The 25323-nt window shown below is 35.1% G+C and overlaps 1 protein-coding gene across 3 annotated transcripts in view; it reads left to right on the top strand.

The window, feature by feature from the left end:
- The window catches only part of LOC136800691 (calcium-activated potassium channel subunit alpha-1-like), a 78893-nt gene that overhangs the window by 19680 nt on the left and 33890 nt on the right, over positions 1-25323 (top strand). The window contains exons 1-10 of one of the 3 annotated variants that reach the window (XM_067057444.1): positions 3951-4160; positions 15960-16338; positions 17304-17368; positions 17790-17898; positions 18351-18465; positions 19887-19962; positions 20569-20644; positions 21654-21740; positions 22512-22601; positions 23280-23371. In XM_067057444.1, the coding sequence (XP_066913545.1) occupies positions 16054-16338; positions 17304-17368; positions 17790-17898; positions 18351-18465; positions 19887-19962; positions 20569-20644; positions 21654-21740; positions 22512-22601; positions 23280-23371 (995 nt within the window). In that variant the 5' untranslated portion in view covers positions 3951-4160; positions 15960-16053. Of the gene's footprint in view, positions 1-3950; positions 4161-10739; positions 10814-15959; positions 16339-17303; positions 17369-17789; positions 17899-18350; positions 18466-19886; positions 19963-20568; positions 20645-21653; positions 21741-22511; positions 22602-23279; positions 23372-25323 lie in introns of those variants that run through there. The other 2 variants (XM_067057381.1, XM_067057479.1) reach the window with 2 other exon arrangements.

Raw genomic sequence — 25323 nt, forward strand, 5'->3', positions numbered from 1 at the left:
TACTACCAGTAATTTGGGGCATGTATTATTTACAAGTAAATATTTAACAATCCTGTCTCAAACTCCCGCATTGGAATTTTTCGATATATCAAATGTAGTTTTTATACAGGCCCGGCGGAACAACCGTTAAAGTGGGCAGGCTGAGGGCTCAAAATGAGATAAAATTTGCTCGGAATTTGAGAAAAAAATCTCATTTGCTCAAACGTGGGGAGGCTGAAGTCTCCCCAGTCTCCCCACTTCCGCCAGGTCTGTTATAAATGATAATATTAAGTATAGTTTCTTACATCTTAGATTTACCTCATAAATCAAATACAGTTGACGCTCTCTAATTCGACGTTCTACCATGCGATAGGCTCCCTTATTCGATGGAATTTAAAGTCCCCGTCAACAAGAAACTCTCATAAACGACGCTCCCTTATTTGATAAGCTCCCTTATTCGTTGAAAATCAAATTCCCCTTGAAGATCGAATTAGAGAGCGTCAACTGTATTAAGTATAGGTTCTTACATCTTAGATTTAGAGGCATCCAGGGCTAATGACCTCATAAATCAAATAGAGGGAAAGAAACGGGGATGAGGTTATAGAGGTTTTTCATGTTATATTAAGTGGTGCAACCTCTTCTTACAGAGCCGGTGGGGCCCGCTCCCACTGGAAATTTTTACGCAATCAAATAAACAAATCCTCACTGCAAAGCATTGTGCTTTTTTTTTCATCTCCACTGAAATTTCGCAATTCGCGATGCGTTTTTGAAAAGTGACCAAATTTAGGATGCAAAATCATACTTACTAAAAAATTGCGATGCACTTTCTATCCTTTATTTTGATGCCTGCCGTTATTTTTACCTCGTGGCTGAGAGAAGACGGTTTGATAATGTCAAGTATATATTCTTACATTGTTAGTGATTTAGAAATCAGATTTAGAAACATCCAGCGCTAATGATTTGATCAATCAAAAAAGGAATGAGCCATGGGAGCGAGGTTATAGAATCTTCTCATGTGTTGTTAAGCTACCATTATGGTAGCAAATGTTCGTATCTGTAAAGGTGATCTCTTACGCAAATCGAACGTTCGTTTCCATAATGGCGGACTTACGTGACTTAACAAAACATTAGAACTCTAAACTAAGTTGAAAGGGTAATTTTTCCTTCCTGATCTTGTAGGGTGTTGTCCAACTTTTTTCACATTAAAAGAGTCGAGTACTTCACAAGGAATAATTAATTATATTCACCATATGCTTCACGATGATATAGTAATCAACAGTGGAGAAATTTCAACCCGATTTTAATCGCACAGTGAAGTTATCAAAAGACTTCTAAATTGGTCCCATTGGTCTTAATTTAGGGCAATTTCTTTTTACTCCACGGGATATATAAATCTTTATTAAGCGTTTTCCTTCTTTTGATTTGACCAAGATAGTCATGGATGGTTTTGATCCCTATGTGAATATTTGTGGTTTTTAATACGCGATATTGAGGCATATAAAACCAATATTTTAATCTTATCCAATCTCTATTTATCTTGGAGTAAAATTTCATACTCGAACAATTTGTGGAAGATTGATAATTTTTTCGCATAAGTAAATCTCGCGAAATTCGGTAAGATTGATGAATTAAATTTACGTGAATTTTTTTATTTTGGGCATATATCAATATCTTTCTTCTTGAACATGAGGAGATTTCAGGGATTTTTTAGTTGGTTTTTGGCCAATTCGCATAATTAAATTGACGTGAAATCTTTTAAAATTTTGATTCGCATTTGATAATTTTACTAACATTTTAGAAAAACAGCAAGTCGCAAAGACTACGTCAAACAGTCAAACAATTCAATCTAATTTTCTAAGGGTCGATTTTCGAACTTTAGCTCGGACATTATCTTGCAGACCTAGTAACTCCGGCTAGATTCAAAGATGCAGTTTTTCTGGCATTTCTAAATCTTTGATTTCAGCTGGTAAAGCGAAAGTTCACCTGCAAAAGTTAGAGACTAAAAAGACTTGTGTTGGTTGTTTAAATGCTAAGATTACCATCCACGTTTTTATAAGAACGTGGAAAAATTTTGAAGCCTTTGATGTTCTGAGCTTTTTGAGTTTTAAGCCTAAACGTGTTCTTAAATTCGCCATTTTGTGAGTATTTTTGTATAATTTCCTAAGAAATTGGGTGTTTTAGGGTCCCTAAAGCCAAAAATGTCTTTAACTTGCTCTTAATATTTTGGTCTTCGAAGCCTTATGTTATTATATTTTCTTCCTATAAACAGATGTGTGATTCTTATTAAAAGAGCTAGGAGCTTAAACTTTTGGAATTTTCAAAATTTATTTTGAAAGAGAGAGGATATGTTCTTTAAAATAAACGCATTTTAAAAATATCTTAAAATTGATTTTTATAAATGCCAATAAAATCTATTTCTAATCATAAAATTTTTCTAATTAAACTTTAATGCTTTTAATTATTTGAGATTTTAAAGAAATAAAAAGGCAAAGGGATCTATGGATAACTTAATTATAGATATATTAGAATTTATTCTTTTGTTTTTCTCCCTTGTTGTTCTCCTAGTTCCCTTATAGTGAAGCCGTTTACTTTTTTGCTTAGCAAGGTGAAAAGTTTTTGTAAAAGAAGTTATGTTTTTAATCGATCTAAGATTTTACAACTACAATTTAAAGTTTAATGGAAAAGAAAGATTAGCGTGGTGAATAAATTTATAATTTATAATTTTCTAGATTTATTTTCAATCTTTTTTATTTTTTTAAATAATATCTTTCATCGGCCAGAGATAACGGAGTGAAGCTCGATGGGGATTGAAATTCCCATCTTTGTTTATTCTTTTATGGCTGGGGATTGCTTGTGTTCAAATCAGAAAATTCAGTGGGGATTGGAAAAATAGCATAATAAATATTTTGCAGTAAAGATTGGATTATTTGATTATTTTCAGCGGGGATAAAAATTTGGGCATATTTTTCACCGGGAACGATATTTTGACCAATTTTTCCAGTGGGAACGGGTCCTAGTGGGTCTGTGAGAAGGGGTTGTTATAGGTTTATAAATTTGCTGCTTTACCTTATCCTCAGAAATTTGGTCTATGGCGCGTGTATGAATCTCTCATTTCTTCAAATTTTTCCGAGGAATTTCTTTTATTTTTCACACTTAATTAGCTTCAAGAGGGTTTTATCACAACTTTTGATTAATTTGAAATTCCCGTTATCAAAACAGTGCTAAAAGTGTTAAACGACTTGTTAAATTAATGTTTATCAGTCAGTAAGTAGCCTTCCATACACGCTTTTTTTTTATAAGAATGGTGTTTTTTTCATTTTATGATGAATATTCTTAACTTTTGGGGGAAATCCTCCTAAAATATTCTTACAGCAATCTTAGGTTAGGATCCTAACTCAAACTAGATTTAATATTTAGTACATACGTCTCAAACATAAAATGCGTGGCATTTTCGTGAAAGGAGTAAGTCTTACTTGGAGGGAACTGGCAATTTATAATTGAAAATGCTCTAAAAATTGCATTCTTTGCTTCAGTAGCCAAATGGTGGTATTCTTAGCATATTCTTAATTTTTTGGCGAATTTCATCATGATTATTCCTATAAAGTATATTCTTATGAAAAAAGTGTAGTTTATTTTCTACTCTCTGATTTTGTCTATTTTCATTGCTTTTTATGTTGTGATAATAATCTCAAAGTTTGATGGAAAAGGAGACTTTCTTATCTCATATGTTAAGAGAAGGGACATCAAGGCTTTTCTAATATTAAAGGTTTTGTTTTTAAATAAGAGTGATATCGTTTGCTTACTCCTCGATTTTAATTTACAAGCTTTATCATATTGGATTGACACGGATGTGGAGCAAGATTGGTCAGAAAGAGGAAAAGAAAAACATTTTTATGCTTATATTAGCATAATATGCTGGTATACTATTTTGTTTTGATTATCTGTTTTCTTGGCTTTGTAACATTTACTTCTGACTGGGTTTAGATTCCGCAACATTAAACTTTGTATTCAACGCAACTATCATGATACTCGAGTTCGGGGTGTATGAGCCTGTGAGGGAATCGAAATTTTGAAATTTCGTACTTTTGGGACCCTGTCAGAGACTTGATTGCTCTTTTATGGTTTTTCTACTCCTGAGATGACGAGTGGTGTTAACAAGTTGATTCTGGGTGATACTCAAGGTACGCGTATGCGCGTTGGTTGTTAAACTAGAAGAGAAGGTCACTCTAATTGTATAAAAGTGAGAGTATCAAAAATTATAGGGTACACATTTGTATGTTTTGGTTCATTACGGTCTCTGAAAATCCATGAAAAATCTAAAAGAAAACAACAAGAAAGAAGAAAAATAACAATACACACATCATTAACCCGAATATTAGTCGACATACCCGTAGGGAAATAATGCAAACATTTCCTCATACTAATAATAACACAATGAAGTATAAGCCTGAAGGGCTAGAATTTAATCTCCTCGGTAGGATTTGAAGCCTATCAAATCCTACCAAAGATGCTCGGCCTAGCGCGGTTCGCCTCGATTTTACACAAATGACAGATTGAAACTAAAATTTACACTAAAAACCACAGTAAAAAAGTACATAGTTTAAAATAATTAGGATTACTATAAAGTTTTTAAAAAAATAAGGGAGATACACGTTTTTTTTTTATAAGAACAAACTATATAAGAACCTAAGGCTTCGATGACCAAAATGTTTAGAGCAAGTTAAGAACATTTTGAGGCTTTGCAGATTCTAAAACACCCAATTTCTTACAAAAATGGATAAAAATTCTCAAAAAATTGTGAAAATAAGAACGAATATGTTAAGAACATTTTTAGGCTTAAAACTTAAGAAATTAAGAACATTCAAAGTTTCCAAAATATTGGATGTTCTTATTTAAAAAATCGTGTATTTGCTAAGAATCAGAGCCTGAGAAATAAAGTTTCCTTTCCAATCGAATAATTGATACCTGCTGGCATTTCAAAATTGATTATCAATATACAGGCTCAATTATTTTTATCCGATGGGATTACCAATTAAATTGGGAAATTTGTGATACTCTCATTTTCTTAGCGTTGAGAAGTATCTGTAGATATCATTGGTTTAGTAAAATGATTGATTGCAAGTTATTACTGTTGAATGGACGTTGTGAGCATTAGATAAACGCTCAAACAATGTTGTACATAAGCTATTCTGTTTTTTTTAACACCCCTGTCTCACAGCCCCGGTGGTAAAAATTCCTATTGAAACCCCGATGAGGATAGAAATTCTATTGTTCCATAATCAAGTTGGGATGGTATTAGAGTACAATTCTTTAACATCTATTTTTGAGTGGGGGTGATGAAATCAAAATCAGTTTCCTACAGTTGGGCTAAAATTCCAGGGTATTTTCCCACTGGGGGTGAATGTTTTGACAAATTTTCCAGTGGGGCTGGGGTCCTAGCCTGTCTGTGACACAGGGGTGTTAAAAAAAATGGTTAGGAGATTTCTAGAAAGCGTAAAGTTAACGCCGTTACATGTTTTCTTTTTTAAGAACAAACTATAGAAAAACGTCAGGCTGGAAGGCTAAAATATTAAGATCGAGTTAAGAACATTGTAAGGCTTAGGATTTAATTGACAAAATTATACTAACAAAAAGGTGAAAATATGAACATTTTTAAGCTTTAAATTCAAATAGTTAAGAACAACTGAAAGCTTCAGAAATTTTGGATGTTTTATATAAAAAACTTTAATCACTCAGATAGAATTGGCTGCAACGACGTGCCCCTAGCCTAGGCCCCGTTTTCAAGCTACGTGACAGGGTTACAAATTTACATTTTTTGTAATTGTCACCTTTGGTGACAAAAAGATTAGCCATATACCAATTTTATAACAATAAATTTTGCGCCGGAAGATGTTAAATTAAAAACTCTTTTAATATGGTGCCCTATTTACAAACACAATCATCCAACTTATGCTGTCATTCCAAGTCTTAGTGGTTCACGGTCCATATACGAAATATTAAGATAGCTTAGTCGCCAGATTGTTTGTTTTCACGCGTCCCTTTAGATTTTCTTCGTGGTGTACAGAAAACAATGACAATCTGATCTCAGGTTAACTTTCGATCAATCAAACCAATTTTTAAATATCAATTTTTGCCTTTGTCAGGGTCCAAATTACGTTCTCTGCTAAGGTTAAATTTTTGCGTAGGTCTGTATCCCCAAAAAACACTGTCTCAAAAGTGATCAGAATTTTATAGGGGTGGGGTTATTTTTTTTTCCAGTTTCAAATTTTATTCAACCTGAGCTACTGTGTCCAAATTTGGAAAAATGATTAATTTTTTAGGAAAAATCTTCCTACAGTTTATGCTTTCCCCGATAAAGACCAAGCTTCCCCGATTCCGATTATAAAGAAAATATACACGTTTTTTTATAAAGAACATCCAAAATTTTTGAAGCCTTCGGAGGTTCTTCTTAACTTTTTGATTTTTAAGCCTAAAAATGTTCTCAACATATTCTTATTTACACCTGTGTGTATTTTTGTCCAATTTTCTAAAAAAGGAATGATTGCTTTAAGGTCTGCAAAGCCCTTCTTAATTTGTTCTTAATATTTTGGCTATCAAAACCTTATGTTCTTATATAGTTTGTTCTTATATTAAAAAGACAAATTTTGAAACATTTGAATTCTGATACTATCTCTGTTTTGACATTTGTTGAAACGGATATCAATATTTTTTGTGTTTTGAAATATGAGAAATAAAGTTTCTTTTGGATTTAGATCAGTTGAGGATTGAAAATAAAGTTTGTTTTGAAAGAATTCAAACGATTGGTTAACTTTTAAGATCTGAGATAGAGATCTTAATGTTTGACAGGCGAAGTTTGGCTTTTTTGGATATTTTTTTATTTTTTATTTGATTTTTCGAGTAGATTAAATTACTTAGATTTCATCTTTTTAGGCCACATATGTCATAGTTTTGGATTAGATATCAGGTAAATTTGAATTCTAAGGCTTTCATCATAAACATCAGAGCTTGTTGTAGTAGAATATGATATTAGTCCACATATGCTGTCATTTGAATCTTTTGCAAAGGCGTCGACCAATATTGAGAAAAATATGACAATATTTCAAGAACGTTACAAGAGCGAATGCGAACACCAAAACTTTGTGACATTTCTTCCTATGTTACTTTTTAGGGCACAAAAGCAAATGGGAGTCGAAATTAGCAATCAGAGGTGCTTTTTACTCCCCTGGTATTTCTTTTGGCGCCCTAAAAAACACCGGCTGCTATGTTAACCCCATGCTGCCAAGCTGATGTGTCTTAATCAAAATAATCTCTAAAGATATTCTTCCTTCCAGCTTAGATATTTAGTGGAGTAAAAGGAGATAACGGGTGTTGTAGACTTTTCGGTCCCGTAAAAAGTGTCGTCCCTGCTAAACAGAACGAGTGGAACAAGCAAATGAATAAGTTGTATACTCGATTCTACGGTGGCCGAGAGAGGACAGCGCTTTTTTTTCAACAGCGCGTTTTTTTTTTCAACAGCGCGTTTTTTTTTTCAACAGCGCGTTTTTTTTTGAATAGCGCGTTTTTTTTCAACAGCACGTTTTTTTTTCAGAATTTGCAACAAAATAGATAAAATCAGGACTGTCTATTCTGTTTTTCCTTCTCCAAGCATCTAAAGCCATTTGACGAGTCTTGACTTTTAACGTTTTGACACTAACAGCCATCAAATCCCGGGCAAACCCTGCATTTTGACCTCATCCAGGTCTTTCTGCAAAATTTTACAGGGTGCAGGCCTGCAAAACGCTTTTGTTCACAAAATCTAAAATACAGACTCGAATTCAGGCTTCCTGTAACGCGACTTGATAAACAGTTTTCTTATATTTACCGCGGACTTTAAGTCAGTAAAATAAATCTAATGACACTAACGAATGATCCGGAAAAACAACTCCGGGTAGGCTAAAAACAAGCTGCGACAAAAATGACTCCGGAGCATACCCTGCGAGTGCATGCTTTGCAGGGGTGTCGCACCGCCCCTGAGGCGAGAAGATGGATTGATTGAACAAATTGCCGGTACCGAAAAGTGGTCTTATACATTGAGTTTAAAGCCCGAAGGGCTAGAGAAGAATCTCTAGCCTTTCCCAGGCAAGAAAAAGTGAAGCCACTTATTTCCCATCCAGAACGCGCCTGGAACGCGCCGTAATCACGACGACGGATTGTATCTAGCGTTTCTTTTGTTTTTAAGGACTACAATTTTTGAAATCTAGCGGTAGATTTTACTTTTAATCCGGCGTTTGTGTAAAAACCACGCGCGGGCGTTCTGGATGGGAAATAAGTAGCTTCATTTCCCATCCAGAAGTTTCTCCTCTAGCCCTAAACTCAATGGTCTTATGTGGTCTTTTTCTTCAAAGATGGCGCATAAATCATTGGAAAAAAGACTTTTGTTGAACTAAGAATACTTTTAAAGCTCTCTTCGGTTGAACTGGCTTGAATGTGACCAAGCTTTATCCGCCATCTTTGATCGAAGTTTTTTTGAATTGGTACCACAGGATATCTTATATAATACACTAGATTTAGTTAGAGTTTTTCTGTCCCTTACTAAAGCAAGATCCTTATTTTCCGCTAGGGATAAAATTTTTAGCCAATGCGAATGCGCAGTGTGCATTTTCGACGTCACCTAGGATGAAAATTTGTAATTGCGTTTTCAACCATTTCGGTAGAATGGACCAAATGCGTTTCTTGAAAAGAGGCGATCGCATACAGCGCGCGCAAAGGGTGGAGTCTAACCTTTACTTTTGTGTGTTCGATACCGTGACTGTAAGGAAATGTCCTAGTAATCTCATTACCAGTCCCCTCACATGCATAAAGTGTCGCTAAGAGGATTGATAGGTGTATTATGTGATTAGTTTTAGAGCAGAACTTTCACGAATTCTTTCACGATTCTTGCCCTTTTCGCAAAATTTTCTGCCAAGTTTTTTTCGGGAAAAGTAAACTTTTTTGCTATTTTATACTCAGTTTTCAGTTTTAGTGCATTTTTATCGCTTTTTTGCCTGCGAAATGAAATACATTCTAAAATTCGCGAAAGTTATATCCGATGAATTCGTTCCAAAGCAAAAGTAAGATTCGCGAAATTTCACGATTTTGCAACCTCGTGAAAGTATATGTGCGAAAGTATCTGTTCTTAAAGTCATAGCAATAATCTAAGATGAGTTTCAAACTGGATGGGGAGCAAACGCGAAGACGGGAGTTTCGGGGGTTTCGAATTTCACTAGCTGTTCATGTAACTCAGTTCGAAAATTTATGATATATTTAAACTTAATAAAGAAAAAATAAATCTTGTGTATCATAGATAAAACTTATTTTAAAGGTCATCAGACACATCTGTTGATAATTTGCAAAAATAACTCTCTTGCCGCTGCCCAGTTGTTTGGTGGAAATATAAGATTTTCTGATTCTATAACATATTGAAAAAAGTCATTTAACTCTTCATCTGTGTTAGCCTCAACCGCTAAGGTCGCTTCTTAGGGAATGTTTCTTTCTTTTAAAAGGTTAGCTATCAAATTATCGTCTAGGTTTACTTTTCGGTCTTCGAAATCGACTGACTCTGGAGCGTAAAATAGTACATCCGGAATGCCTCCTATGGTATCATGTCGTGACTTTCTTATATAATGAGAGTTCCATTCATGTTTTACATCATCAAGTTGATTTTGTAAAAATCTCGAAAAGACGAACCCCACACATTTTAAATGATGTCCGTGGGATAAGACTTCCGTCACTAACAAGTTCTTTAAAGAAATCAATTATCCATCCAGTAAAGGATCTCTTTAAAAAAGACCACCAGTTCTCGATCCTTTGATTCGCAACTGAAGTGCCATAAAAATGTGCATCCTCATTTTGGACAAAAAAACAATGAACATCAGCCATGATTCCATTTTCAGTTCCAAGATTTGTTCTCATTATAGTTGGGTAAAATTTAAACTCTCTCACAATCTCTAAGTACTTAGATGCAATAATGATAGGATTGTTATTTGATTCAACTACCTTAAGCCAGAGGATCTTCCGCGAAAATCCATCTATGCAACCATGAATTGCTAAACCATAAGGTTTTAGCTTATCATACCCATCCACATGCCAGCAATGGTTTGCACCAGGGGAGGAATAAGCTCGTCTATCTAATCGTCGATTTCGTCTAATCAAAACACCCTGAGGATCAAGCTCCCTCATCAACTGCATCACCAAATCCCGCTTTACGCGAATACCAAAAGAATGTCTAAGATGATTACACATAGCTCGATATCCCATACTGAGTCCAGGTCCTTCCATTTCACGTAAAATTAAAGCAGATAAAGCAGGTATTGTGATATCTGTAAAACTTCGTGATAGATTATAAGTCTTTAAACGACGTTTCAATGTCCTTTCACTCATATCAATACCATGGTAAATCCTCAACAGGAGGACGATTTGCTTATATTTCAACAAGCCCTCTTTAAAATAATGCTCGATTATTTCACGTTCATCAGTTACATCTTGCCTTATAATCTCCTCTGACGACAATAGGTTTTGGTTCCACAATGAGAACAAAATACTGCCCCATCGTCATCCAACACCCGTTCACATTCAGTACAATAAACCATTTTGTATGTTTAAAGCCTTCCTACTTTATGCTGCACTCAACACCTAAATAATGAGAGCAAAAAAACATGGGAAAGAAAAACGCGTTGACATAAAAAAACGCGCTGTTGAAAAAAAACGCGCTATTGAAAAAAAAACGCGCTGTTGAAAAAAAAGCGCTGTCCTCTCACGGCCACCGTACGATTCAGAGTTATTATATCGATAAAACCATTGAGAAGTTTTACCATTGGTGGGTATTAAAGGCTACTTTTTCACACCTACAGATTATAATTAAAGGAATTTTACTTAATTTGCCAATTTTCCAGCAGAGAGGGGGCCCGGTTGCGGGAGAAGAGAAAGAAGAATGAACTCCATGCCTACAAACTTTTTTTTTATCACATAATTCCTTATAAACCTACACAGCCACGAAATGAAATTTCTTTGTTTTGAACTTTTGCGGTTTTTCTTAATCTCCCTATCCAAAGAGAATGTTGATATCCGGAAAAATTGGATTAAATGAAAATCCCATTCTCTTTTGTTTTGTGTCTAATCTTGTTCCAAAAAAATATGTCTTAATCCATATTTGTTTTTTGTTCTTCATCACAACAATCTTTAGATAATTTGCTCCCGTTTTTCTTACTTGCTAGGCTGTTTTTGGGAATATTCTATCAAACGCAGAGGATGATATTTGCTGTAGATAATTATTTTCTTGGACGTTTTCTTTTTTTAATATCGACAATTTCGACCGATGAAATTATAAATTACCGTAATGTAATAGGGTTATATGGTGTAGTTGCTGACCTGGGGTTTAACCTAATTGTTTTGCCTTAACTTTCGTGAAAACCTATGTACAGCGTTGACTTTGGGGGACTCGGTAAGCGGCGTGAGAAAAATCAAAACAAAACAACCGAAATTAACTGACTTTGGGTGCAACTGACTTGTGATTCATAGGGAAAAACGCAACAAAAATATTTTCGAATAAACTTTTTCTTTGGAGCTCTTCCATAAAAGACACTAAAAATCAAACTCATAAAATATTTCTCGTATTGCATTCAAAGTCATGTGATAACTAGTACTTATTGCCGACCCAAAAAAATATCATCGTTTTGATTGGTCGGCAAGAATTAATCTTAAAAAAGAGTAAAGACCAAATAATGCGTTTGAAATGGTTGTTTTCAGCCTTTATTTAAAGTTTGTCGGTAGTTGGTATAGTAGGAAACAATCACCATCCGCTCTGTTGTGTTGTGGGCAATCAACAGTGAAGTTAAAATATCGGTAGCTTGGTTACGCTGACAGTACAAATCTGAGACAAGATTCTCTCTGAAAGTTAAACCAATAATTCTATTGTAGCAGCAGAGAAATCTCTGGTAGCAGCAAGGCTTTTAAAACAGTACCGTGACATGCGTAAATAACACTGACGTTTATATACCCTGGACCAAGTTTCTCAATCCCGGCCAAGCAAAATCTTTGATCGGAGATTTTTGAAAAGTGGTACCCTAATGGCAGCACTACTCAATAGCGGTGTAAATGCATGGAGAGCGCTAGGTTCCCTCGAATACTTTTGACGATGTAGCTTTGGTTACTCAAGGTACTGGTGCCATGGTGTCACGATAGTCAAATAGTACTTTAATTTCAACAAACACATAAACATACCCACACAGCCACGACAGGAACTTTTTCCCACAGTGGGGATAAAAACTTTTATCGAAATCCCAATGGGGATAGAAATTCTATTGTTCCAAGATAAAAAAAATCCAGAGAGGAAGATTTTGGAGTGCAAATTTTACATTGAATATCGAATGGGGTTGAAATTGTATGGTATGTATTTTTCCTGATGGGAATCAGATTTTTTGCAAAATTTTCTAGTTGGGCTGGGGTCCTCGGTTTGCAAAATTTTCCGGGTCCCCGGGTCTGTGAAACAGGGCTGTACAAACAATCCAACTATTGCAGACATCGCGATTGGCGATTGAAACGATTAATTCCAATTTAATCTCTTGATCTTATTAAAGACTTAAAACTAAGTAATAAATTAAAAGGCAATTTAGCTTTTAAAAAGATTGAAATACCACAGATGGGATTGGCAATGAATAGGTTTAATATTGAGGTTTACATACATGTCCATATAATGACAGATTCTTTGTCAAAATATCCCTCCCTTCTCTTATTCTCTATGGATCTACTACTGTATCTATAGAAATGATACTATCTTGTTTCTTTTATTAAGATAACAGTAATAGACGACATACCTCAATATTAAATTTTGTGGTTACATTTCGTGTTTCAGTCTCAAGTTTCAGACTTTGAATTACATTTGGTTTGAAATTTGTTGAAGTAGCGTAGTAAAAACTATTGCTTTTTGTTGGATCTTAGATCTATGATCTAAGCAATTTAGATAGGTTTATCCAAATCAAACATTGATTACTGTAAGGTCCCGAATAATAGGGGGGTCTGAACAAAAGAGCAAAATATGATAAACGGGAGGGCTGAAAATATTTAGAACTTTCCTTTATAGTAACGTTCGAAATAGATTAAGCCTGATTTACAATTCAACCCAAAAACAAAAATACTGGAAAATTAATAAACGGGGGGGGGGGGGTCCTAATGAGAACGGGGGGTCCGAAAAATTTTTGAAAATTAATAAGCGGGTGAGGACGTCTATTTGGGACCTTAGAGTACTCACGGGACTGTTAAGAGTAGATCTAACATTGAATCTACAATCAGTATCGAAATATATTGGCAATTTTGGGTATTTTAACGTTTCTCAGGATTTAAAACTCGGGTGAGAATTGCAATTTCACAACTTCCACTTTGTTTCATGGGATTCTTCGATTTGAAGGGGCTAAGTGGCTTCCAGGCTATGTTCTCAGCCATATTGGAAAATTTTTGAGCTTTTAAATCATGTGATCCCAAGTCTACCGTCAAAACTCAGAGGTTTACTTTCTAACCGTACTTTAAAATACTTAATAATCACTTGTGATTTTAAAGTGGAATTTAAAGAGGGAATTTTTGTGCCAAATATTTCAGCGCCGATTGTAGTTAGTTAAATGTTAAAATGGTTATGATAGCCAAGTATTTTATTTATTTCAATTGCTTTGGTGAACTTTTAAGAAATATTTTGGTGGTTCAAAGAATGAATTAAAGCTTTAGTGGAGACCATCAGTCTCATACGGTATGTCAGCATTTTACCGAACAACTACCTGTATGGTCGGTGTACGTAGTTCCATTTACCGGTGCTTGTCGGGAAGGTGAACCGTTAAGGTTTACGTTTCTGGTATACCGGTATTTGACAAATGGATTACTAGGCCATTGGCATCCACTAACGGATTCATGCTCCTTATAGTCTGAATCACAGACCTCTACAAAACCGCAGCACGAATCTTTTAGCGGATACTAGCCCGGGGTCTACTTAAAGCTTTTTTATGACGGGATGGCACGATTAAGTGGCCCGGTATTATATGTTAATATGCTTTTGTCCAGATTTTAGTTGTTTTTAGAAGGTAAAATTAGGATAAAGCAATGTTTTTATTTGAAAATAAGGGATTTGAAATCTGTTATTGATTTTTTTTCTCATTCGGAATTAAATTTTTCAACTCCAAGTTAGTTTTTTTGTTATTTGGATTTTTAACATTTCCTTTTAAAAATGGCAACCTCGTCAAGTCTGGTCTACTTCACTGGACTCAGCTTCATCAAAAATTATCAAAAAGCAAAGTTCAGACAGAAGGAAACGCTTTTTTTATAAGAATGGTGTAAATCCATTTCATCATGGATATTCTTAACTTTTTTGAGAGATTCATCCTAAAATATTCTTACAGCATTCTTAGGTTAGGATCCTAATTCAGACTAAATTTAACATTTAGTACATACGCCTCAATCATAAAATGGCATTTTTGTGAAAGGGTGAGCCTTACTTGGGGGTAATTGACAATTTTTAATTGAAAATGCTCTTCTGAAAATAGCATTCGATAGCTTAAGTAGCAAAATCCCATGATGGTGATACTCTTAATTTTTTTGGCCATTTTAATCATGGACATTCTTATAAAGTGTATTCTTATTAAAAAAAGCGTGTAGACTCTCTAGTCTAAGCGGAAACCAGCAGCCTTGTCGACGATACCATTGGAAAAAGGATTTACGTTGTTTACGTCATGATTCTTTACAGATTTCAAACACAAACAAACTTTATAAACATGATACACGTTTTTTTTATAAGAGCATCCAAAATGTTTTTATATGCTGAGTTTTGAGCTAAACGTGTTCTTATCATGTTCTTATTTTTAACATCTTGCGAGTATTTTTGTTCATTCTCCAAGGAAATCGCGTGTTTTAGAGTCGGCAAAGCCTTAAAATGATCTTAACTTGGACTTGACATTTTGGCCATCTAAGCCTTATGTTCTTATATAGTTTGTTCTTATAAAAAAAATGTGTAGCAGTTGAATATCATGGTAACAAAAATACTGTTAAAAGGTTAAAGAGAAGTGATGCTATCTATGTCCAAATAACTGTTCTATAAGTGTGATTTAAAACGGGCCTTAACCTTTACCATTTAGATACTTTAAGTTTTTCAGGAGTTTTTCTTAATATTATGTGAACCGATTACTTTGAATCGATGACGAATCTTATATTTGATTACGGCGCTAATTCATTTAAGAGTCGAATCTCTCTGTAATTCGAACAAATTATATTTCCCGTTTGGGTTTGAATTAGCGAGAGTCAAAGCAATTGAAACTTTAGTATGAGAAATTTGGTTTGTGTTTTGGATATGAATCTTCGACTATCAGGCCAGTCAATCTTGGAACAATATCACGCGGGAATGTGAGCGTAGTAGTTAGGTACGCGTAGAAAGAAAATTTTTCCGACGGGCGGTAGGGGCTGAAGGTTTTGCTTTTATTTCTTCATGATCACATTCTTTTATCGTTAATTCTTTACGATAATCAAATTTTTTACTATGTTCTATCAAAAGTTTCATATCAAAGAAAATCTATGAAAATTTCCGGATAGACATTTTCGTTTAGGATCGGTATTTCTCGTTACCTTGTTTAATTCCTAAGAAAAAAACGAGGTAATCTTAGCTAATGAAAAATCTGGTAAGTGTACAATATTAGTCCATTTCTATCTATTCTTTTCCGAATCTAGACTGACACGCCAGTCGGGCTGGAGCGGTATGACGCGGGAAAAGTGAGCGTAGGAGTTACGTAAGCGTAAGAAGACGTTTTTTCGGCAGCAAGGGCTGAAAATTAATCAGCAGCCTTTCACCAAATTTTGCTCGTTCTCCTACGCAGCTCCTATTCTAGCAAACGCCCGCCACCTTTATGTTCTCGCCCTCTGATATTATTAATTAACAAACTAGTTTGCTAATTTATTGCGAATCTAAAGATTGACATTCTTATTTTATTTTTCAGATTTACTCAAATTATGTTCATACAATCCAATAATGTAACCTAGAACCACTACAATCTCCTTTTGAACCTGAAATACCGTAGCTAAAGCGCCATTATGGATTCAACACTTGCTAACTGTTCTGTTACTATCGATTTGCCTAGCAACGAACGCTCTTGGTATGTTTATATCTTAGCTTCATTAGCCATTTATGTATCTGGTTTCATCTGCATTCTGATTGGTCGAATCTTTTGGAAAGTCATTAAAAAATGGCAATTTAAATTACCGGAAGACGAAAAAGATTCACGGAAGCCGATGGAAGAGTATAAAGCATGGTATTTGCAACTGAAAGAGTTCGCTGTCAATCTCGATACCGGTAAAAGTGTACTTGGAAAATGTCTGGTAAGAATCCTTTCTTTTTAAAAGTTTTATTTTTACATAAGTGTCCCCGTTTCATATCAGACACATATTTCATATCAGGACAGTGTCTGCCTATTGTTATATTATGATGATATAAGCAAAAATTGTTTTCCTTTTCCTTTTTCTGACTGATCTTGCTCCACATCCGTACCAATCCAACGTGAAAAAGCAAACGATATCACTCTTATTTTATTTTTTTATAAGAACATCCAAAGATTTTTGGAGTCTTTGGATTATCTTAGCTTTTTGAGTTTTAAGCCTAAAAATGTTCTTTGCGCTGTTCTTTATTTTACAATTTTTAGAGTATCTTTATTCGATTTCCTTTAAGAAATCTGGTGTTTTAGAGTTTGCGAAACCTTAAAGCTGTTCTTAAATTGTTCTCGATATTTTGGCCATGGAAGCCTTGTGTTCTTATATAATTTGTTCTTTTAAAGACGTGTTAGACCGTTTAAAACGTCGAGACTAGAGTCCTCAAATCCTATTTTTCGTAGCCTTGCAACAGATCATCCCCATATACTACCAGCGAGAAACTCTGCCCTAAAGATATGCGGTAAATGCAACGATCTGACCTGCTTCTTGAGCAAATATATTCGAAAAACCGAATTTACTTTTGACTGGATTAAAAAGTAACAGTTGCTCTAATAGATCTAATCGGAGTTTTTGATTTTTCTAGAAAAGCGATGTATTGTGGGATTGTTTCGGGGGTATTACAATAGAAATCCATGGTGATTAGCTCCCAGCAGATTCTATTACAACTACTTTCTATTTATAAAAAAATCATTTAATCTCTCAGGGGATATGATCACTGTGAAAATTGTTTGAATACGAGGCAAAATAGTGATGTTTGTAACGTAATTTATGAAAAGGTCTATTAACGCGTTCAAAAGCTCTGGAGTTTGCGCAGTAGTCAGGATCTACTCAGAATCCTTGTCTTTGTTTTGTTATAGGTGGTGACGTCATTTGTCTTGAACATGGCGGCTTTCATTTCATATCTATTCATTTCATACGAATTGTAAGTATCTTTTAATCCAGTGTCAGTGAGTCCCAGGCTTAGTCTACTGTAATAACGCATTCATTAACATTATTAAACATCCAAAAACTCAAAAGTGCGGAAATCGCCATTCTCGCCCAAACTTTAAGTTTCGAAAAACGACGAAATAGTACTCAGAAATGCCAATAATAGACTAGGACGCTAGTCGCACTGAGATGATACCACATAGAAAAGAGCGCATAGAAGCCAGGTAAGCGTGGGAAGAAAATTTCTCAGCAGAGAGGCTTGAAAGTATCCTCTAGCCAAATTTTCCTCGTTCTTCTAAGCAACTGTCCTATTTTAGCTAACGCCTTCCGCTTTACTGACATGATTAATTTTTTTTTGCTATAGTTTAGCCAATACATCGCTAACCATGATTTATAAGTATATCGTATTTTTTTAGCCCTATAGAGTATTGCGACAAGCACGATTTTGCACATGGAATTCACACACAGATCTGGTTATTGGAATTATGTCTATACAGTTTCTTTGCTTTCCATTTCCTTCTCAGGGTAAGTCTTCATTATCAGGGTTGCTAGGTCTGTCAGAAATGTCTGGCATTAGGTGAAAGTTGGGAAATGTCTGGAAAGTCTGTAAAAAATCTGGAATAATTGACATACCTCTGTAGAAAAGTCTAGAATTGGCATACTTGTCTGGAAAAGAATATGGGGTTTGAAGGAAATAGTCCTGAATGAAGTCTAGTAAATTTTCTGGAAATAGAAAACTTTCATCTTGGCTTTTGAAATCCCCAAAGATTTGTGCTCGCTTCGCTCGCAACCAAACCTTTTAATCATGGTCATTCTGATATTTCTCATTCTTTTGTATTCATCAATTTGGCCTTTCAAATAACCATTAAGGAATATCTGAAATCTTTCTACTCAGAATCATGTTCGAACTCGATACTTTTTTCCAGACACCCTGTATGTCAGTGAATGAATTGTTCAATTATATTTTTCTCTCATAGTTTATCATAGCGACAGACAAGTTGGCGTTTTGGGGGTTAAACATTTACACGTTAGTCGATATATTGACAATTCCAATCGTTATCATTCAAGCATTGCAACAAAAAGCATGGCTTGGTAAGCATGTTAAAATTCTATCGGAGAAGGGAACTTAGTCGGGCAAAATTGTTATCGAGACAAAATTTGGTCGCTTTGACAGAAAAATTTGGTCATTTATAATAACTATTCCCCGCTAATATTTTGTCTTTGTTGTAAATATTAAGAACCCTCTTATTATATCTTATTCCTTTTACGAGCCCCCTCCCCCCCCCCCAGCGGTTTTCATGATGGGGTGATTGGCGTTTTTTCAAGTTAGTGAGTACATGATTCAAAATTTTAAAATGCGTGATTGCGTGATCCAAGAGGAGCCAACGTGATCAGTGGCGGCCTGGCAGGGGGTGCAGGGTGTGCAGTGCACCACCCAGAAAGACCTGAGAGGGGCGCCAAAAAAGCTTTTCAAGGGGGCGCCAAATTTGTTTTTGATGTCTGGTTGGGCGATTTGGCGCCCTTTGACACGTTTTTATCGCCTTCTATAAGTGCAATGTAAATTTTTTTCGCCTGCGGCGCTTCCTTTTATTTTACGAATTTTTACAAAACTGCTATCAACATTGAATTGCGAAAAGTCAAAGCAAGAGAAGTGTTGTGTATCCACCAGGGGTTAAAGAGGATGCTCACCCCCAAACTGACAGATTGATCGAAACTGCTCGCTGTGGTTTTTGTGGCCTTATGAGAACTGATTTTCTCCCTTTTAGAATATCTTTTAATCTGTTTGACCTTTCTTACACCAATTTTTTTTTGCCTGCGGCGCCACATTTACAAAGAACCCTTATTCCTGCCAACTTTCGAATTTTTGGGGCCTCTTTCAGCCATTGATCTTTAATGGAGAGTAAAGACCAGGAAATAACAAGGAAATAGATATCGCGTTATCATTATCACCACCTTCGTATAAATAAAAGTTTGTTAACTCAGAGATTCCGGGCGTTACTTTCAACCAGTCACTGCTCTTACAGTTTAATATTTTCACACTTAATGGTGGAGGGCGCAATTAAGGACAAAAATACCAGGGGCGCCAATTTCATAATTTGCACCACCAAGAAAATTAAGCCAGGCCGCTACGTTACGTGATCAACGTGATCGTGATAGAAAGGAAATTTATATTGTGATGTGTGATTATTTGCGTGATTGCGTGATTTGAATTTGGTCCTCTTTTACTATGAACAAAATTAATCGTGAAAGTTTGATTAGTTTGACGTGCGAGAAGATGCAGTATAACCAACGTTCATTAATCTTTGAGAAACTTATTGGTGGAGTCTCCATAACTCGTACACGCACGGGGGAATACAAATTTGTTCGAGTTAAGGAAATTTTGAGTTATAGAGTAAGGCTTGTAAGGTATTATTAGATTGAAGGCACTATAACACTTCTTCGAGTTAAGAATACGTAAGTTATAGAGGACACAGATTTAAAGAGACTCCACGCACTGCGCGTTTTTTTTACAGGATTGAGATTTCTACGTGTGGTATACATACGAAAGTTGCCAGATATTCTCATCTACTTGAATTTAATAGAAACGGGGTAAGTTTTTGTTTTTACACTAAATTTGCTGGTTGAAGACGAAAAATCGATATTTGCTTGATTGAGAAATGGTGATACACCTTTTTGACTGTAGCCACCAATTCCTGCGCGGGCATTTATTTGTTCGCTTTAACCCACTAAAACCGTCCCAGTCCTTTTTTCGTGCCAAAAGACAATAGAAAAATGAGTCAAAAAAGGATTTAGTGGGATAAAGCAGACAAGAAATGCCCACGCGACTACGGTCGAAAAGGCGTATAAAGATACCCTCTTGTTACCTAAAACCTAAACATATAAGCAACATGCATTCCTGAAATATTTTTGCACATAGTTCAACCTATTAAAAACAGCGCCATTACAGATTTGCCTTAGATTTTCTCTGATCACCTACCTTATTGGCCCTTATCGGGGAAATTATATTTTGTTTCGGTTACAATTAAATGGTCTGAAAAAAATGAAATTAATTTTCAAAAACCCATTTTTTTGCCCTAAATTATTTATAAATCAGTTCAAATTTTCAAAATGAAAATTAGTAACATTGATGAAAGCAGGGCATGATAGGGTGGATAAGAAAGTATAGCCTCAAATATTCTTCCTTTGAATTTTCAGGAAATTTATAGAAATTGGGACGGTCGTTGTGAATTTCATGACAGTAGTTCTTTCGTCGACCGGTATGATACATTTGGTGAGTATAAAATATATGTACACTTTAATACACCTTTTCGACCGTAGTCGCGTGGTCCAGGCGCGTGCCACTTAATTATTCGATAATTACTTGATCCAATCCTTTTTTGACACATTTTGCTATTATCTATAGGTGTGGACATAACGCTACGACGGATAAAGCGGATAAAAAAATGCCCGCGCGGCAATTGGCGGTTACGGTAGAAAAGGTGTATTCATTCACTTTAAGCAATCTATTTTCGTACTATGTTAAAGCCGTTCCAAAAGAGAATTAATCTAATACGACATGGTTTCCACGCGATAGCGAAAAAAAAACTTCCTTCAAATGAATGGACTAAAATTGTAAAACTTTTTAAGATTGCTTCATTCTGTTTCAAGGAGTGAGTAATTACTGAGTAATTACCCTCTAGATGACTGGTCTATAAAATCGGACCCTTGCAGTGTGGAGGAAATTTAGCCAAATTTGGGTAAATTTGGGCGAAAATTCAGTCCTTACGATTAAATTTTTAAAATACTAAAAATGCCATTAAGGGCCGCACCTACAGTCGTTTGGTTGCTTGCCTCCCTCCTATGACGTCAGCACCAAAAAAAACTCACATTATCGGACCTTTGCAGTGTAGGGAAAATTTAGCCAAATTTGGGTAAATTTGGGCAAAAAATCAATCCTTACGGTCAGACTTTACAAAATTAAACCTGAAAAACTTCGTTGTTCCCACTTTTTACACCCTTACAGAGCACTCTCTCATTTCGACCCATACAGTGCACTTTGGGAAGCTTAAAAAACTCATCATTAAAGACCGCACCTATGGTCATTTGCTAGCCTCCCTCCTATGACGTCAGCGTCAAAAAAACTTACATTATCGCCAAGACATTTCCATTATAGAAAGACAATATATTACATTTATAGAGTCGGTAATTCTTTATGCAAACCACTTGTTTACGTCTATACCTAATGATATCCAAATGGCGGTATGGTGGTATAACAATAATATTATGACTTTCCGTTTTAGGTTGAGAATACAGGTGATTTTTGGGCACCACACAATTATTCAAACAGTAATCCACTCAATTATTTTGAATGTTTGTATTTCATGATAGTAAGTCACTTTTGTTTCCAAATTTCCAATACCCATCCATCCCCAAATTCTTTAGCTACACGTTTTTTTTTATAAGAGCAAACTATATAAGAACATAAGGCTTCGAGGCCCAAAAATTTAAGAACATTCTAAGAACATACTAAGGCTTTGGAGACTTAAAAACATGCAACTTCTTAAGAAACTACATCAAAATGCTCAAAAAATGCTGAAAATAAGAACATTTTAAGAAACATTTTTAGGCTTCAAATCAAAAAAACTAAGAACATCCGAAGGCTTCGAAAAATTTTGACGTTCTTATAAAAAAAACGTGTAGTCATCATTGTTGCCCATACGGGTGGCATGAAACTTTGAGTACCAAAATCTGTTTCATTCTTAACAACTTAAACTACTCTGAAATATCATCGAGCCCTTTGTTGACACTAAAAAGAAGTGAATTAGTATTGTGTTAGTCTAAATCGCAGACCTCTACCAAACCCCAGGTAGTATAGGGGCTATAAGGAGCAGGAATCTGCTAGTGGATGTCAGCAGCCTAGTATAGACCTTTTTTCAAAGTGGATGTCCTGTTGAATAATTATGTAGTCCAGCCATAAAAACAATGATAGAGCCATGCATAATTACAGTATCATGCATATTGTAATAATTATGCATGGTTTTATCATTGTTTTTTCTGCTGGACTACATAATTATTCAACAGGGTGGCCTCTTTGAAAAAAGGTCTATTGTGTTAGACTAACCACATTACTACCTTTTAATCATTTTTGTGTATTTTAGGTGACATTTTCGACGGTGGGTTATGGTGATTATTCATGTAAAACAATAATGGGACGCATCTTCTGCATGATTTTCATCATCTGTGGACTGGTAAGGTTTCTTATACACTTCCATTTATCCGCGATCCAAAAAGAATCTGCATAATCTGATTGGTTATAAAGAGTACAATATATCTTGTATTTTACATGTAAAAATATAAATTGACGAAAAGATGTTGTTGCATTGTAGCGGTAGCAGCAATCTAACGTCACATTCTTACAAAAGTGCCCTGCGCTTTTTTCCAACACAAAAAGTGCATTTATTGGGTCACCGATAAACCAGTTATCAGATATTTGCTCGTATAATATGCAAATATTTCACTCGTTCCGGATTTTTTCCGTATATTTTGCAACATTGTACGGAAAAATCTCGGAACTCGTAAAATATTTCTCATATTGTACTCGCAACTGTCCGATAACTATTATGTATTGTCCTTGAAACACACAACATTACTTTAACGCCCATCTAAAATCCATAACGTCCAACAATTATCTATTTCTTCTTCATTTCAAACGAGACAGATACCAGTAAACTCTCGCTTATTCGAACTTCTATTATTCAAATCTTCCTATAATTCGAACTTGTTTCCGATCCCTGTCAAGGATAAACCTTCTTAAAATACTTTCTATAATTCGAATATCTCTGTTATTCGAACAAATAAAATTCCACTTTCTAGTTCGAATTAGAGAGAGTGAACAGCTACATCAAAAGTTATGCATTCATTTTTAGGGTGTATTTGCGTCTTCTATACCGGCAATATTTGGCTTCATCTCATCGTACACGAAATATGACAGAAAATTCAAAAGTACACCTGGAAAAAAGTAAGTATTCATAATATGCACCATTGTAACAAAGATTTATTATACACTGGATAAACGACTCATAAAACGATGGAGAGCGATCATTGTATTTTCATTGTTTCAGAAAACAATTGATGTTCAAGCTTTGTCCGCAAAGGACAACTGTCATGGCGGCTCGAAGATGTCTGATTTAAAAAAATGTTTATCAGTCTTATTTTAAAAAAGTTCTCCAGCTCTTTCTTTTTGTACATTTTGAAAGTAAGGATGGCATACCAAGCTGGATACATTTGTGAAATCTGGTGTGAGAAAATCATCATTAGACAAGAAATTCAGACAAAATGCTTATAGTGACACGAAATTTTCAATTGGAAATATCTTTCTAAGACTGTCCCCAGAAGAGCTGAAATTAGCATACATAAGACTTGAGTGTCTTGGCTCCACTGTGGTATGAAAATCCTTTGGAGGCACGTGGTGGCAAGGTGGTTTTTTTTAGGTTGAAGTTTGAAAATTTCCGGTGTCAACATTCAATTTCTTATACACAACACGTCTTTTGCATCTTTCTCACAGCTTGAAACGTCATAACGACGTATAATTATCAATTAAGTGGAAGAATCTGACTCTCACAGGAAAGTTTTAAGTCTCTTTTGGGAATTGGATGAGTGTTTTTCGATAAGAAATGCAATAAAAATGCTTCGAAAAAACATTTAATGAGGGAAGGAGAGTGAACAATAATATCATTACTGCGGACATAGCTAGTACACGAGAAATCGGCAAAAATCTGTTACTTGTATATCCAGTGTATAATAAATCCTTGATTGTAATGTCCACGGACCCAACAGCTGAATGGTTGAAAGTGAAGTATTGGATTGATTTTACGTCGTTTTCAAACTATTGGGTTCGTGGAAGACATAGGTGAAACTTGTTGACTGTGACAATTATATTTGGCAAAAGACTTCAGCTCGATATTCTCGAATAAATTTTTACGGGGTTTGTGCTTATTAGTGTTCATCTTTGTGAGAGCATGATATGAGTTTGTAAAATTGACAAAAAGTTTAGCCCATAATCGATGGATTTCCCATACTTCGGAATATTTTGTCCAGAAAACTCTCCCCTGGTGAATTCCGAAAGTGTATCTTATACAAAAAGATTACATCCTCAATTAACAGTAATCTTTCTTTTCAAGAAAAACTCGATCATAAGAGCTTGATCAAAAAGACTCGATTAAAAAGTACATAACATATACAGGGTATCCCTAATTAAAGTATCGAGTTTGAACATGCGATTGAGTAGAAAAGTTTGTGTGTTATCGCTAAAATATAAGAACGTTCTCCATCACACAGGCTTATTACAAAAGGTAGTTACAACGTATAAATTAATCGTAATGACAAAGAGAAAAGAGGGAGAGCTTAAAATACAATTTTGTGAACACGCACATTAAACTTTCTACTCATAGTTGTGTTTCGACTCGATACTTTAATTAGGTCATGAACATATAAACGACTGGACATCCATTTCCTTTGTCTTTTTGTAGAAAGGGCTGCTAGCTTCGTTGCCGCCTCGTTAAAAGCATAAAATGAAACAATAGATTTTGATGATATACCACTTGGGAATACCTTACTAACAAAGTCAAAACTACGACAAAAGTCTCTGTTGTTCTACTCTTCTCAAGTCTTTTATCTATATCATAACAAAGATAACAGAAGCAAAATCATCGTCAGCTTGTCAAAACTCCGACTAATATTTCTAAATTTTGACTCAAAAGTGTCTAATAATCTTAGAGAGTGTCGCATTCTAATTTCGATATTCTTATGACACAGGCTCTAAATTTTGGCAAGCTATTTTTTTCAAGTCATAAAAAAATTATTGAAGTGACAAAAGGGATTCAAAAGTATACACGCAGTTGAAATTCTGCATTTCAGAGTTGAAAATGTTGATAAAATAAATTACAAACTTGTAAAAAAATTCGAAAATAA

Source organism: Clytia hemisphaerica, unplaced genomic scaffold (genome assembly GCF_902728285.1).
Source record: "Clytia hemisphaerica strain Z4C2 unplaced genomic scaffold, Clytia hemisphaerica genome assembly, whole genome shotgun sequence".
Classification (NCBI taxonomy): domain Eukaryota; kingdom Metazoa; phylum Cnidaria; class Hydrozoa; order Leptothecata; family Clytiidae; genus Clytia; species Clytia hemisphaerica.